The following is a 16,657-nucleotide window of genomic DNA, read 5'->3' on the forward strand; positions in this document are numbered from 1 at the left end:
GGCAGGAGTTGACATTTTTCTATTTTTGTCTATTTGCTTTGGACAGTTTCCCTTAATCTAGGAAGGAAGACAAGCAGGTAGACTTTGCCATCACCATCCGAAACTCGAGCTAAAGCTCTATTTAGATGAAGCACACCTTGAGGTTTTGTCTCTACTAATCATGTTCTTATTTGGAATACTTAACTCCCCAAATTAACTGCAATAATGTCCAATGCAAAAGGTCCAACACTAAGAATGGACTTTCATGCATGCAGAACCACAGGGCTTGGCTCAAACAAACCCTCTCTGACCATCATATCCCTGTTGGTGCATTTTCCAGCATCAGCCATGTAGGGCAGCTTGAAAGCAAGACACTCACTTCTCCACACACCCAGGCACTCCCTGCTTAAAATTAAACAGGGTGCAAACACTTGGCTCATCATGTTTTCAGCTCAAGTCTGAATGCAGGGAATGTTAACATGAATTGTAGGCCCCCACCCAAATTCCAAAATTGCTGGATTGTAATTGTAATGTAAATAAGTTTGTTTTCATAATTGTCCTCTCCAACTTGTTCCAGCAACAGAACAGTCATCCTGTGTGTTGTGTAACCAACATCAACTGGTTTCAAAATGGGAGAGCTGGGAGCTATACAGTCAAGCCTCTGCTCCACCTGGGTGGATCTTGGTACTGGGTCCTACATCTGCAAAAATCACTGCTGACAAATCATCCTACCAGGGCTCAGTTGTCTTAAAAATATCCAAGCTTCAAACTTTATATAAAGCTTTACTTGGAATCCAGGTTTTACACGCACTAAAGAAATGGATTTTTTTGTGATTCTCTGGATTCAATTAAAACCAGTTATCGAAAAGTTATTTGATTGGAGTCACTGACAAAGCAATAGTTTTGAGTGTGAAAACTGAAAGGATGGGCCCAAAGAAAAAGCTGCTTTTTAGAGTTAAAAAGCTTGCACCATGACAGTCTTTTCTACACAGAAGTCACGGTGACTTTTTGCTGGTTTTGACTTGAATGTATGTATGTACAATAAAATGAAAAAGATGGTAAAATTTAAACCTGACAGATACTCCCATACACTTCTGAACCATAACTGCTCACGTTTCATGCTCTCAGCTCAGAGTAAAGGAGGTTCCAGCTTACTATTCATTAAAGGCAGGAGCAAAAAACCTCCAAAGTATTCTGCATGGGTACCAATTACAATGTATTTACTGAGAGAAGACTTGCACAAGCATCTAATTATGCCTTCTTATGCATTATTACTGTAACACACTGCCCCATACCTTATGCTGATCAGACCTGGCTACAGACAGACAACATTCTGACTAGACACAGTGTTTTAAAGACTTTTATTAAGAAAAAGTTTTACACATCTAAAAGACATGCTTGGTCACAGGTACAAAACCCACAAGATAAAAGATAAACAAACAAAAAGGAAAGTACATGGTTTAGTTAACAAAGCCTAAGGCTGTAGACCTACTCTCCAGGCTAAAGCTTGCTCCAAACAGAGCCTTGTGCTACACCCTGGATGTCAGCAGACTTTGGTCCTTGCCTCACTACAGGAGTGAAGGGAGAGCAGGGACATGAGAACAACCATCCCTCAAAAGTGCAGCCAAGAGGCTGAGCTTGTCAGAAATGTCATTTAAAGGATTTTTGATAGAAATGCTGATTTTGATGAAGCGTCTTGAAAAACATGTAGATATGTAAACAAGGGGGACCTCAGCCCCCCTCCTGGCAACTTCAAAATTATTCACTCAGAGAACTACCCACATTTGAGGCTTCTCCAGTTTTCTGGAATTCCAAAATTACATTATACTAAAAAATGTTGGTATGATTCCATGAGATGGTGCACTAACAAACCCACACAGAATGAACAGCTGACGGCTCTAACTTTATTTTTAGTCATTGTGTTCTGACCAGCTTTGGGGCCAGTCTTGATGGCGTTCAGAAGCCCAGGTGATGTGCTCAGAGCTGCACACTGCTGGGGGCTGTCTTCTGCCCCTGCCACCTGTGGGCAGATCTGCCTGCAGAAACGTTACAGAGGCCAACACACTGCTCAGACTGCAAAGCTTTCTCATATGGAAAGGAAGAAGCAGTTGCTAAAACTGGATGGATGCAGTTACCTGCATTGCCGTGCACGTGCATCTGAACTGGAAGGTTCTTCAGACAAAGGCTGCTACTCCATAACACAGATCAGCTCTCAGGGAGAACCACTGTTCCTTCTCATGGTTCTCCACTGCAGGCTTGAAGACTAGAGGGTGATCATAATGATTCAGATGCAGCCATATGTCTTCTCCTCTTTGATACTTCCTACACTCATGATGCTGAGCCATATGTTGAGATGAAGTAGCACAATAAACTTTTGGACTTGTCAGGTTCTGCACACAAAGCCAGGGGAGCTAGCCCCCGAGCAACTGCAACCTTGCAGTCACCTACTTCAGCTAAAACTGTGCCAATATTAAGCATGCTACTGTGCTAAGCAGCATCCCCTTCTTATTGAAATCACTGTAATCCAAGAACTCTGCTGATGTACTGGCTCTACTCTCATCTATTCAAGAAATCAAGAGGACCACCATTCCCTCATGCAGCCTCTCTCATCCAAGCTCTTCACTGCACTTCCCAGAGGCCTTCATCCATTACTGCCATCAGGCAGCAGCACAGACCTCCACAGCAGACTACAAGAATCATCTTCTCTGGTAGAAGACTAGTATCAGAGCACAGCAACAAGTCTTCCAGCAATGAGAAGCTACCTCTCCTCTCCCTTTTCAAAACTGGTAGTGGTCTCTCCTGCCGAGAGAGGACTCCAGGTTGTGGACATATGCTTGGAAGCGATGAACAGCAGGGGAGCAGAGAGGTCTGGAGTTCAGACAGTCCTTGCCTGCCAGAAAAGCCACTCTTTTCTTGGGCCTCGACCCCATACCATTAACTTTGGTGCGGCTGGGGACAAAGGCTGAGCTACAGTTCCCTGCTCATAATGATGCCTCTGTTTTTTGCACAGCAAACGTGCAGACGTCGGAAACTGAGGCCAAGTCAGAAGAACCCTCTCCTGTTTGTAGGGAGTTTTCCATTCTTCTTGCCAGTGAAGCAAAGGAACTGCTGGAGGTAGGAGATGAGCTGGTGGGCATGCAAGAAGATGCTGAGGGAGTTCTCCTCTGCCCACAGGGGAATCAGACTTCGAAGGGCTTTTCCCACATGGCAGTGGTACAGCTGATGCTGAATGCTGAGATGGATTACGAGCAGTCCTACACAGGCAGAATCCCTTCCTGCCTGCAGAGCAGTCCTGTTTTAAAGGACTCACCCCACATCTTGCTGCTGAAGATGGAGACAGGGGCCTCACTGATTTGCAAGCTCGCCTAAACCAGAAGCGTCTTTTCCTGCGCACGGGATGGTCGCCTAAGTACACAGTTAAAATCTGTATCAGGAATCAGCTGAGAAATCCTGCTCTGGAAGCAGGAAAGCAGAAGACTCTCAGGAGTGATGTGGACTTCAGATACGGGGGGTATCCACCCACAATATAGGTCCAAGGTGGGCTCCATGTTCAGAAAGCATCGGACATGCTTCCTCTGAAACTTCCAGCCCCTGCCTTCAGCACCCCAAATCAGTCACTGATGAAAAGCTTGGCTCTATCATTTACTCAGGAGATTAGAGGCCCAGAAGGATCCTTCCAGAAGATGACAATCATACACAATTCCACTAAACCAAGTCTCTTGGCCAGAGGACTATTTTATCCCGTACACTAGAAGAAATTCTGGATTGTTTTCTACTGAAAACAAACCTCTGAATCATAGTACATGTGGTTGGACATTTTCAAAAGTTTTGAATCAAAAGAGGAATTAAATAATTTTCATTGGAAACCTGTCTTTGTTTTGGGCAGCCTGAATATAACCTCTCAAAAACAAGATTTATTAAGGATTTGGAAGTAAATGGTGAGAAAATATCTGGTAACCAGAGCCTGCCATTTGGCACAGGCAACCTAAGGCACCATCTGGGAAATGGAAACAAGAGTGCCAGTTTCCACCATTCACTATCTGTCCTATAGATGTGGACAAACAGCAAGATAATGCTGCATAATCCTGTTTACCTACCGGGATCCCCACTGGCCAAGCACTTCATTCAAAGCAGCTGAATACATTTCAAAACTACACTTAATTCTACTTTAAGTTTGTAAATAGCCCTCTAATAATCCCTTTGAAGATAACTCAGCAAAATTAAATACATTTTGATGTCAAAATCTGCACGACATAGTAACAAACACTGAATCTCTGCCTAAATAACTAAGAAAATGGGTAGCAATTTTCTTTCCTTTTGAACTAGCAGAAAAGGAACCCATGTCATAGTTCAAAAAGAGTTGTAATAAAAAAATGCAGCACTTACATTTTTTCATAGAGGCACTTGCATCCAAGAATGGGTGATGAAAAAATTCATCTGAAAAAAATCAAGAACAATGACTCAGTGAAAGGAAATGACTAAGAAGTTTACAAAACAGTTAAAGCACAGCAAGTTACAGTATTTTACAGTGACTTTTCCATGCAATCTAGTCAGCCATGGAAGCTGCCTGGCTGAGGTTCCATACAGTAGTGGTCAACAATGCACACTGGGAACTGAACACAAGACCTACTCACAAAAAAAGGATGTGAAGTTATTTGGATCCAGGGATTGCTAGGGAAGCATGAAACAAAAAAAAAGTGGCTCCTTTGCTACCAAACATCTCTGCCAAACAGAAGTGGGCAGGGTGGGGAAGTGAAATCAGCTGAAGGAATTATATCAATGAAGAAAGGGAGGAAAAGAAATCTTTGCCACAAGCATGGCCAAAGGACACGAGGGTTTCTACTTTAGGACTCACCATCAGCATTAACGGATTTTTCTTCCCCACAGGGAATTAAAGAACTTAGAAAGGTTTTGCTGCCAGGGAGAATATACTAAATTACTTGTTAATGCTCCTCTGTCTTTCAACAGCTCTTACACTTCTAGGAACGGGAATCAGTTACTGAGGGCCAGAAGCTGTGACCGTGCTGTGACCTGGCATGACCACATTTGTGCACATGTATAAAAGATCATCAGCAAGGAGAGGGAAATCCTAAGGCACAAAGAAGTGCTAAATGACAAAGATCCTGGCTGATCAGGGCTGCAAGTCACCCTAATTGTAAGGATCCAGAGGAGCTGTATTTATCACACCTCCACAAGGGAGGAATGATGGACAAAAGGACTTCCATTGAGCGATCTTCACCACATGTAGACAACCCCACCCTGCACTGAAGGAAGAAATGTTTTCTAAAAAGCCACCACAGAACTACAGCCAGATATCCCCTCCTTTCACACCAGACACAACTGCTGCTTTCTTCACTCATTACAAGAGGAGTTCTACAGATCCAGGCCAAGAAAAGCTTCTGTCCTGGCGTGCTGGAAATCTTCTGCATGTTAGCCTGTCCTCACAAGTAGCCACTCCTCCTGACGGCTTGTTTCTGATCCACTGCAGCTCTATGCCAGAGTCCTCTCCTATCGCAATCAGCAACTCAGCCCTTCAGGAGCGTTAGTCATGGATCAACACTAATAATTTGGCTAACTGCAGGCAGTTCAACTTGTTTTCCCAGCATCGATTTCCTGTTGCAACACCCAAGTTTACAAACTTCTGTTTTCTATAAACAGCTCCTCTTTGGCCAGTGAGATTTCCAGAAAGTAGCAACTGAGTTTGTCTGTCTGCTTTTTAGACTTAAACAATCTCTCTCTCCCTGGCCCCTCCTTGCCACTGCCATGCCAGGGCCCTGCAGCCAGAGCACACTGGTCTGGAGCTCAGCACAGCAGAAGTGATAGAAATCTCTGGCCAGGACAGCTAGAATCTCACAGATAAGATCTGCTGTGTATGAACAACATCCCTATCCTGCTGGAAGCTGCTCAGCTGCTGGAGTTTCCTACTTCTTCAGGCTGCTCCTGTAGAGGATAACATCCCTGACCTGAGCTGATTCAAATGAGGGGGTGGAAATTATTTCTTTCATTTTTCCCCCTCCCTTCTCCAAACTGCTTACTAGTTGTGCTTATAAAGTAAACTTTGAACAATCTTCCTTGTAATCATCAGTAGGAAATTTGCAACTAGAAACCCTCCTGGCTTTCCTCTAGATAATCTTGATATTGCAAAGACCATCAGCTCCTGGTAGAAGAGCAGCTCAAACACACAACAAGTAAATGAAGTTTCAATCTTATTTGTTGCTGTTGTGTGAATCAACTAAACTCTGGGGGAGATCCGTGGAGCCCTCAGGGAACAAGGAGCAGTAGGACACACTGCTCCTTTGCGGACAGGTGTTCAGGAATCATCCCTGACTCAGCAGCACACCAAGAATCTTCACCTTACGGAGCACAGGAAGGCAAAGGAACAGTGAACAAAGGCATTGACCATGAGCCAAAGTAGACCTTGCAGAAGTAGTGTAGGTGAAGAGAGCAGTCTACAGTTGTTAGTTTGCCAGTAGCAGAACAAAGCACCTGTCTACTGAGGGCTACCTAATGGGGAGATCTGGGAGATCAGCTTTAGATGGGACTAGGAGTTCTGGGGCATTAACAGTTTGTGTGCTGCTGGCCACAGATCACAGCTGAGAACATGATGACAGTTGGGCACAGGGAAGTGCTCCCATTTCAGTATTGCTACTGTTTTGGCAAGGGACAAAATTTGGAGTTTTCCTTAATTGGTATTAAGAAAAAGAAGCGTCCATTCAGCAGGTGTAGGTCAGAGCATTTCAAAGCCCTTAGGAACACAGAGGAGCTGAAGACCTAGCACCAGTAGACAGCAGGGCAAGTAAAACAGTTGTGTCAAAAGTCAGACGGAAGCTCAGATGCTTCAGCAGATTCGTAAAGGGTCAGAGGAGAGGAGGCAAGGGTGGATGAGACCAAGATTGCAACTGGATGCTGAAGATGTGTATTGGTCTAAATAAATCATGGCTCTGGTGCTGGCTTTCCTCTCAACCAACAGGAGAGAGGAAATGCCATATTTTAATATGACATGGGATACAAAAAAACCCCACCGAGATCTGCCTTCTATAAAGCACATGGAAAACTGCAAATACAGGCTTCTGTACAGAACATTTACACAAACTCTGCCTGAAAAACAGTTACATCTCACAAGGACACGGCAATTTGTAGAGAAAAGGATCACACGCAACCAAGGGCAGGCAACAAGCTCAGTGCTGCAAGATGTGCTGTAGCTGTTGTCCAGAGTGAAATCAAAGTATATTATCTCCAATTTCCAAGTGTTAGACACTGACTCACGCAGTCTACTCCCAAGAGGTACAAAACAGCTTATGGAGGGCTAAAAAGGTTTACCAGAATCAGTATCTGACACCAGGGAAACAGGAACCTCAAAGATAGTTTCTTTTGAAATGCACGGCAGCATGACAGAAGAGGTAGAGATCCACAGCCTAGACAGAAGACTTGCAGGGAATAATACTGAGAGGTGCCTATATCCAAGTCAGTCTTTCAGCAGCTTCAACAACTCCCTTTTCAAAAGGCTTCCCCCCCCCCACTTCCGCACCCTAGTAACCAGTCCTTTACACTGTACACTGGATAATTATGATCAGCTTCAGTTAATTCACATGTTTGCTTCACACAAGTGACACTATCTCCAAAAAGGCTTTCCTTTCAGACATCTCTATTCCAAAAGATCGACAGAGGCTACAAAACAATTTCTCTTCATGAACTAGCATACACCACCCAGCAGGAAACAATCCACCTGAGCAGACAAGCAACACAAACAGATAACAAACCCCCCAAACCAGAATTTTATCCCAAGCAATATCCTGAAAACACAAACACACTTGATTCTCAAGAAAAAAAGGTGAAGCCTGTGCAAAAAGCACACAAATCCATGGGCTTGGGCCCTCACAGCCTTTTTCAGGAAAACCAACTGAACAGTCTTGCCCAGCACAAAACCTTATTCAAATACAGAGGCTGGGGGTGGGGAGCTGGGCAAACTTACCCATTCTACCAACAGCCCCATGAGAGGAAGGGAGAGGTAGAGGGAAGAATAAAAGGCAACGGAGTGGTCTTAAAGCAATAGAAGTTCAGAAACAGCATAAGAGCAGAAACCAGGAGAGGGAATGTAAGAAACATTTCCTGAAGGTGTGCCAAATCTCTGGGTTTACAAAACTGTACTGGAATCAGCATTAACCTTTCCAGCACATATACCAAACACCCCAAGATTATGCAATGTTCCAGGCACAGGTGACATCCAGGTGTCTGGATGCTTCTCTTGGCATCAGCCAGAAGTACAGAGGTTTGTGCAGTGCCATGGCACAGAAGACAACACAGACAGGCAGAAGAACTGAAAGTGGAAGCAGGTCTTACCAAAGTCCATGCGGTCCTTATGGTTACGCTGCAAAAGGCCCAGCAGCAGCTGCCTCAGGTGGCTTGATGTCTCCCTTGGGATGCTAGGATTGAAAACAAAAACAAAATAAGAGAGACTTGCAGTCTACTTAAACTGCTTTTACATATTCAGGAAGGCAACCTGCAAATGCAAACTCATTTTGTGCCTGCTGGGCTAGGACCATAAGAGCAGCTCACTGGAGAGAGGCTGAAGAGGAACATCTCCATTTGCATCTGTTTGGCTTTTACTTCCCATTGTAATTGTAAGGCTACAGCTAATCTAGCTTTAGTGGCCTCTCCCAGGAGCACCTGCAGTTCTTTCCCTTCCACAGTGCTGCCAATGACATCCCTCTGGTTCTCAGCCAAGTCCATTCAACATGCAATATTTTGCATATGATAAATAAAATCTCTTCTTCTAATATGAATAAGAAGGTCATTAAAATAAAGCAGTAACCAAGGGGAAGCTTTCAATTAAGACATTGGTGGTGAAGCATATCACCAATTATTACCATTTTATTAAGGCATTTCTTTTTCAATGTGGCTTATGTAAGACTAGGAAGCAACCTTTGTGTATTTGCTTGATATACAGCATTTAATAATCAAAGGCCATTAAGAGGTGAGCAACTGCCACCCAAGCAAGCTAAACTTAGTGCAGCTCAGCTATTACCACAGTTTCCAGCATTGCTAGGAAGAAAATATTCTTTCAACAGCCATGGCAGCACAGAAGAGCTGGTAAATCAATGTCCTCTCCCTCACCCCACAAGCAGATGGGGAAGAGGCCAGGGCAGCTCTTCACAACCCCAGTAGATTGGAAGAAGCAGGGAACAAATGAAGTGCTTAATGCAGGGAAAGCCAAGTTCAATTCTTGCCTAAGTGGATTCAGCTCTGCTGGCTTTTCCTCCTTAACCAGCAGCACTCTCGGGGCCTGCCCACAGCCAGAGCACAGCTCTCCAAATTAAGCGTAGGTGGCTCCAATTCCTTCCAGTATTGCCTCTGTTTACCATGGCTGTGCCCAGCATGGCCCCCACTGTCTGCCAGGCTTTCCCCTCTCCCCACACTCAGGTCAGCTGAGGTAACAGCCTGTGTGCTCAGCTCAGTCATTTCAGCCGCGCAGAGCCCGAGCCTGCTCAGCACTGCAGCACGTGGCAGCTCGGGCAGGGCTGGCATCACCCACCACCCTGCACCCAGGCCCAGCTGATGCAGGGAGAAATAAGCCTTCCTGCACCTCTACCCCCAGCTCTACCCCTGCCACAGACAGAGTGAAAAAAAAACAAAACCAAACAACACAAACAAAACCAAGCTGGGACAAAAACAAATGAGCTGGGACAAAAACAGTGGAGGAAAAAGAGGTGCCAGCAAGCACCAACAGATCCTTGTTCAGCAAAACTAGAGATGAGAGGCAAGGCGTGTATTTATAGGTTTCAGCACTGCCCTGTTATTTTTTTGTGAAGCCCCAGGCCTCCCTGGCACAGGAATTTGAACCCAGTGATTCCTAGAACAGAGAATGATGGCATGCATCCCTCATCCTTGTTTGTCCTGGAAGAGCTGCTTTTCCAGCCCTGACACCAGAAAGGTTCTGTGCACTTTTCCAGGCCGACAAAGGAAGACGCCACTAGAACTACAGAAGGGATGTAGTTAAAATTAGACTCGGTTTGAGCCAAGAAAAAACAGCCTCTCATCAAAAAGGTGTGCCTTAGAAGCACACTGTGTAACAGAATAACCTAAGATACTACAGCTAGCAGAGTCTCCTGAAAAATACATTAGTGCTGGAGGCCTGCAGTCCTCCAGCATTATTGTCATGATTTATTTATCCATGACACATAAAGCTTTCATCCAAAATGAGTCCATTTCCCAGCAATGACTCCAGCTTTTGCACAGTTTTAAGAAAAAGGCAGGTCAAGCAGTAGACCTCAGCTGTTGCAACACAGACTGAAGACAGTGCAGAATAACAGCCTATGTGTATTCTCTCTCACATCTAAAACATCAAGCTTTGCTACCCTACAGTATTATTTTCCAAAGCTATCTTTCTAAACATAAGCAAACAAAGTGCCCTTTTCCCTCCATGATCTAGAATATACTTTGCCACGCAAATCAATAAAATGAGCCTCAGCTATTTAGATCAGTGCTATTAAAACTGTGAGAGCTTTGGGCTTTCTCCTACTGACATGGGCCCCCCAACTCAGAACATTTCACCTGTCAGCACAGCACCAGCCCAGCAGGCAGAGACCACTGGTGAGCATTTAATGAGCTTTCTTCCCTACCCCATTCTCAAGCCAAAACACAGCCCTTTCCATGGGGATGTGGGGAGGTAGGTGCCAGCCTGCCTACCCCCAAGGAGAATGAAACCAAATCCTGGCACTTCTGCAGTCAGAGAGGGAGGTCTCTGGACTGGTTTTGTGTTTCATTCTGTGCTGGCAGGGCTGGCAGAGGCAGTTTATTCATGTTTACTCAGGAAATAGCACAGATTGCAGCTCATGTTAAAGAGACAAACTGACTTTGGAAAGCAGGGAATGGGCATTTACACAAAGGCCACTTTGGATCAGACGTCTATGGTGAAATAACAATGGACTTGGGTGAAAAAACAATGGCCTTGGATCTAAATTTTGGAGGAATGTGGTAGTTAAAACATGTACATAAGGGAAAACGGTAAATCCGGAGTGTGTAAAGGACTTCCAACAAAGGAAAAGGACTAATCCCTACATGAACAGACGTGCTTTCCTCTTACAGCCGAGTTTCATTTCTCCCCTCACTTGCCTCCCACTGCACACACCACCAGCCAAAGCAGCAACAGGGCAGAGTGAACAACACAAGGAAGCTTACTAATTGCAAGCATTAATTTCTGTCTTAACAAGAGGGACTAACTCAAAGGTGAACAGCCATGTTTAAGGCTGTGTGGGGGAAACAGAAGCTCTGCTTTGGGCTCACAAAGACTATTTGGCTCCAACTATGTGGCAGCTTTTTGCTTTGTATTTCAGTGTTTTACTCCATCATGCCCTCTGATTCAGTCCAGATGAGCATACAGATGCTCCAGTAGAAGCTTACCCCTTCTTCCTACATCAAAAAAGGAAGTATTTAGAAGGAAATGAATTGCATAGCACAAGTCATTGATAATAGCTCTAGCTTCCTGACAATTCCTTCTGCTATCTCTTGGAGCTCTCTAAACTGATAGGAAAAAAAAATAAAATCCACACACAGCAACTTCCTGCATATGTGGCTGCATGAGCAGCTCTGCCAAACAGAAACTAGCTTCCCAGTTAAAAACCTTCCCATGTTTTGATGTATAAACTTGGAACTTCAGTTCTGTCTTTATACTGGGCTAAGGTTTTAAGAGAAAGCATGAGGTTCTGCTTTAAGAGCTCAGAGACAGAAAGGAAAGAGCACAGCAACAAAACACCAAAATACACCGACAAATCACAGCCTTGAGTGGCAGCGAGATGCTTCGCTAGGTAACATACACCCCAGTGGGACCAAAGCAGTTATCTTGCCCTTGGAAACTGCAGTAGTGTCCATTTCCATCAAGGTTAGATTTCCTCCTATTAGCAGGATGGACACCAGCAGTTGCTGTCCTGACACGTGAAAAATGGAAATGTGATCTGCAGTCAGGTATGGAAGGTTACAGAGAGACTGTTTGGCTGCTTGCATGATCCAAGAATTGCCATGATTTCTTCCCAAGGCTCCCAGCCTTCGGGAAGCCACATGTGGGACAAGACCACTGGCTGGCTCTTGAAATCACTAATCACCCTGCATTTTTGCAATGTAGGAGAGAAGCAGTATCTCTGAAAAGAGAGAACACCAAATCTGGCAATCCACTGCTAACTTTCTCTGGGCCACATCGCTGTTGGTAGAAGGAACTGGGGAAGGCAGGTGGCCAAATATTTTGCGGTCACCTTCTTGAATGACAAGCCAGGAGCATGTGAGGACAGGTGTAAAGACAGAGTAGACAAGTGTATACAAACAGCAACACTGGACAAATGCTTACTTCGGCATCAGCATCTTGTTTTTCTCATAGAAGAGACGAAGATCCTGTGGGCTGCTGGCCTGTAGAGGAGAAAGAAAACCAGAGCATAAAGCAGTTGACAGTGAAGGAAAGGAACTGGTATTTCTGTATCACAGTTACTCTGAAGAGCAGAGAGGCACTTTCCAATTGCTGAACCAGCACAGACAACAAGAACCTGCAGCTTATTTTAGAATGATAAATCCAGCACTGTGCCAGAGAGAAAATACAGTATTTCAGCCTGTTTGTTGTCTTTTTCTCCCCGGCCTGGTTCTGTCCTGCTCTTCCCTTTTAAGGGCCGAGCTTCACTGCAGTAGGCTCTGATGCTCAGGTCTGAGCTGGCCTAATAGCCTCACCCAGGAGGCTAAAATGATTGCAGACTTGAGGAGTTCCAAATTATGAATGGCAGCTCCTGCTGAGAACATGGATTAGTGCTGCAGGGCATTTAGAAAGGGGGAAGAGAGCCTGTTGATGGGCAAGGGTAATCTATGAAGAGACCAGGAACATGGAGGAAAAGCAACTGAATTAGGATTTTCTACTTTAATTCCAGGAAGCCAGAAGGTCTCAAGCCACAGCTCCAATTTATGCAATAATATACACAACACTTGGGAACACTGACGACGAAAGTTTTATGGCTGAGGTTAAAAGTAAAATCTCCAGTATAGAAGCGCAGACACAAATCTCCCAACATCGTTTCTGCATTAGTTTTTATGTAATGAATAATACAGGCCAGTAAATTAACCCTATTGTCTCAAGCTTGTCCTCTTAGGCGAAGTCTCTTTATTAAAGGCAAAGCAGGCTGGCTGGCATGACACAGACATGAAGACCCATATAAACAGGGAAGGAAGATCAGAGGGATTCGTCTATAATAAATTATTGCTGCAGCAGAGTGTGTAGGAAAGTGTGAGTGAGGAGGCAACAAGCAGCTTCTCCCCATGTTCAGGTCAGGCTGAACAACCCTCGAGCCTTTCACCCACTTCCATTTCTAAATTAGAAGCATTTAAGGTCAATTAAGATGCTTAAACCAGCAAATCAGCCAAGTCAATCTGCAGATGGCCATCAAAATACCACTAACACAGCATGGCTGGAAAAGCAGCCACATAAGATGCTGTTTCAACATCAGCTACTCCCTCTGGCTGGAGATGTAAATTAAGGATACCTGTGAGAGTTCAGAACAAAACCTCATGAGAAACCAAAGTCTCAAAAGGCTGCTAATATCAATAGACTTGTGTAGTACCAATATGACAGTATTTGTTCCATAGTCTTAGCAACCCAAGTTCTACAGTTCTCCTATCAATGTGTGCCAATAAAAGCTGCTGGATTCCTAAGAGACGGAAATAAAGATTTCCTGGCTCTCCTTTCTGCAACAACCTACCCTTTGCTGTTCAGCAAGGAACCAAAGAGGACATGCAAAAATACTTTCTTCATAAACCATTAAAATGAATGTTATTCAGCAAAGCACCTTGTGACACTGATGCCAAACTGCATCAATGTTTCCAATCACTCAGTTTGGTTCAGTGAAACTCCATTTTACACCTTTCCCCTTGCAGATCTTGTTCCATAATTAAATTCTTCACATTTGGCAAACTTCAAGGAAGCAAGGGTACACACTGCATCAAATGGCTTGGCCACAAAGCTCTGTGTGATGAAAAATGTGCCTGACAGACATAATGTGAGAGGAGGAACTGAACTCCGTGCAGGGAAGCAAAGTGCTGGCTCACATCAGAGAGATACAAGCCTTGGCTGTTTGCTCTGTTCATTTCCTGTCACTACATCTCAATTGTTTCACAAATACAATGAAGCTCTGATCTATTTCAAATGCTGTTTTGTCAGTATTATTCCTGGCAATAAAGACAGAGTATATTAAAAGCACCACACATGCAAAGCCCAGTTCATTACAGAGGATTTCTAAGTACTAGCTTGGATAAAAACAAAATCCTCAATAAAGTTCCCCTCCTCTTTGTACAAATTAAAAGAGATATCCCTGTAGGGATGTTGTTTCTCCACATTCTGCTGTCTTGGTACAATTCCCACTTGTTCTGCAAGGACCACATCCAGAGCGACAGGCTCCCCACCCAGACCTGCTTCCTGCAGCTCCTTGCTGGGGAAGAGAGTAATTTGGGATCACCATTAATTTGGTAAAATCAACCACATCTTCATGTAACTTCATTATTAATCAACTGAATCACACAGTTCTGCTCCTAGCAGCAGATTCTCAGGCTAGCAGTAATGTGCCCATGGCCCTCCTGCTGCTACCATCCATTTCATAAAGCACTGATACCTTTAGCTTACCTCTTCTTCCATACATAGTGCTTCTCTGAGTATAACAGAAAAAACGTGGAAGTATTTGTATTACATTAAAAATGCCATTTGAATTCCTTCTTCTGAGAAGCTATGGCTTTATTTTGAAATCTGCCTTCCAGGCAGATACACCCTACCCAAGAGAAACACCAGAAAGCAACTTTTCAGCACCTAACAGCTAGACCACTCAAGAGAAACAGAGCCAGCTGCTACCTGTAGGATAGCATCCATCAGTCAGAACCAGAGATGCAGAACAGACAGCTCAGTTTCCCCCACAAACAGGAGACAGGCCAGCAGGCAAATTCATGCCCTTATTCTTCCTCTCATGTTACTATGGAGCAGCTGCATTAGTGTTCCTGGCTCTGTTCTTGTCTGTCCTTTCTATATACAAGGACAATTGGACAAGTTCAATCTTGCCACTGTCTGAGCAGCAGTGGAAATATGTTGAGCCAACCCAGGCATTCAGCAGAAGCCTGCCAAATCCCACTCAGTGCTGCAAGTGAATTGCACGCGAGGAGCAGGCAGGGAGGTGTTTCCAAAAACACTCAGTACTGGATTTGTTGTGCTTGGGCAAGGGCTGGATGCAAAAGCCCAGCACTCAGTCTGAAGAGCTCCAGAGACATTCACACCCTCAGTGAGCAGCACTGTCTAGTCAACACTTCATAGCAGGTGTATGGTATCTGCTCTTTGAATCCCTTTGGGATTCTCAGGAATTTGGGAGGTGCAGAGAGGGGATTTAGATATGGTAGAAAGAAAAAAGTAGTAAGTCATGAAGCTCCTAGCTTGATATTTCTCAAAAATTTGCTGCAAATACCTCCTGTTTGTGCAGTCTTACAGATGGTATTTTAAGATTCCCACAGCTAAGTGGCTGGCATTTAGGTGATCCTGAAAGCACAACCAGGAAAACACACAAACAAAACAAACCACAACCTTTTTCTCTGCTCCCAACAGATAGGGATGAGGTTCACAAACACTGGGCCAAAGGCCAGTTGTGTTTACTGTGTACAGCAACAAGTCAACCACTGCACCCAATTCCAGTAGAGTGACCTACTACTGCCAGGAACACCCATCCTCACTGACAGTCTCCAGAGGAACAGCTTTGGGAATGGGAGAGCAGCCTGCCTGACAAATAAACCAGGTGTTCAATTCCAGGTATGAAATCGTCCCTTCCCTAGACTTCCACAAGGCCCATTTGAAAGCATAGCACTTGTTCTAGGTGATACATAATCCTAGGATTTAGACAGGCAGAATTAATCCAGAAATAAATCAGTGAAATTGGTACACCAGGCTTATAAATTATTTTTTCACCTAGCAGCTAGCTGGGATGAGAACACAGGCAGTAGGCAAGTTAACTCTTTCAGAGCTGCAAGAGCAGGCAGCAAAACTTGCATTCTCTCTTGCCGCTTCCCTTCTTCCTGGCTCCCTCTCCCACAGACACAGTGCACCATGTCCATAAAGCAGCTAGAAGATTCACACAAAGGCTGTGACAGCAACCAGGTTTCAAGGTCCTTGGTAGGATGTGATGTTCAACTGGACCTGTGCCACTGCTGGAGATGGCTCTGACAAAAAGTGCATCTGCTTGGTGGTGCATCTGCTCACTAAGAGCTGCCCAGTTTTTAAAGGGGTCACACAAGAAACCAATCCCTCTCCCCGACAAAAAAAACCCCAACAACAACAACACACCTAATAAAAAAACCCACCAAAAAAATAATTGAGGTCATTTAACCCTAATCACATTTAAAACATAACCTGACACAGAATAAACTGTTTTTTGAAGATATTTTAGACCTTGTGTAAATGTTTCCAGTTTTGCTTCTGGCTGTCACTTGTCTACACTGCTTGGGCACTGGGGCTCAATCTTTGCAGCTCAGGCAAGGACAAGAGATAACTCTTACACTACTGAGGCTTTTCTGAGTATCAGTCAGCAAGACCAGTAAATATGCTGCTCAAATCCTGTTCTCAGCAAGAGAAATGAAGAGATGCAAGTGCAGACCACTTATTAAGCAAGGCAAATTAACATTTGCA

The 16,657-nt window shown here is 44.4% G+C and overlaps 1 protein-coding gene across 6 annotated transcripts in view; it reads right to left on the bottom strand.

Moving 5' to 3' along the window:
* The window catches only part of ULK1 (unc-51 like autophagy activating kinase 1), a 96,833-nt gene that overhangs the window by 30,509 nt on the left and 49,667 nt on the right, over nt 1-16,657 (bottom strand). For all 6 annotated transcript variants that reach the window (XM_051633777.1, XM_051633776.1, XM_051633774.1 and 3 more), the window contains 3 exons: nt 12,317-12,375; nt 8,320-8,402; nt 4,366-4,416 (listed from right to left, as the gene is read on the bottom strand). In XM_051633777.1, the coding sequence (XP_051489737.1) occupies nt 4,366-4,416; nt 8,320-8,402; nt 12,317-12,375 (193 nt within the window). The remainder of the gene's footprint in view (nt 1-4,365; nt 4,417-8,319; nt 8,403-12,316; nt 12,376-16,657) is intronic.

The sequence above is a fragment of the Apus apus genome, chromosome 16 (assembly GCF_020740795.1).
Source record: "Apus apus isolate bApuApu2 chromosome 16, bApuApu2.pri.cur, whole genome shotgun sequence".
In the NCBI taxonomy this organism is placed as follows: domain Eukaryota; kingdom Metazoa; phylum Chordata; class Aves; order Apodiformes; family Apodidae; genus Apus; species Apus apus.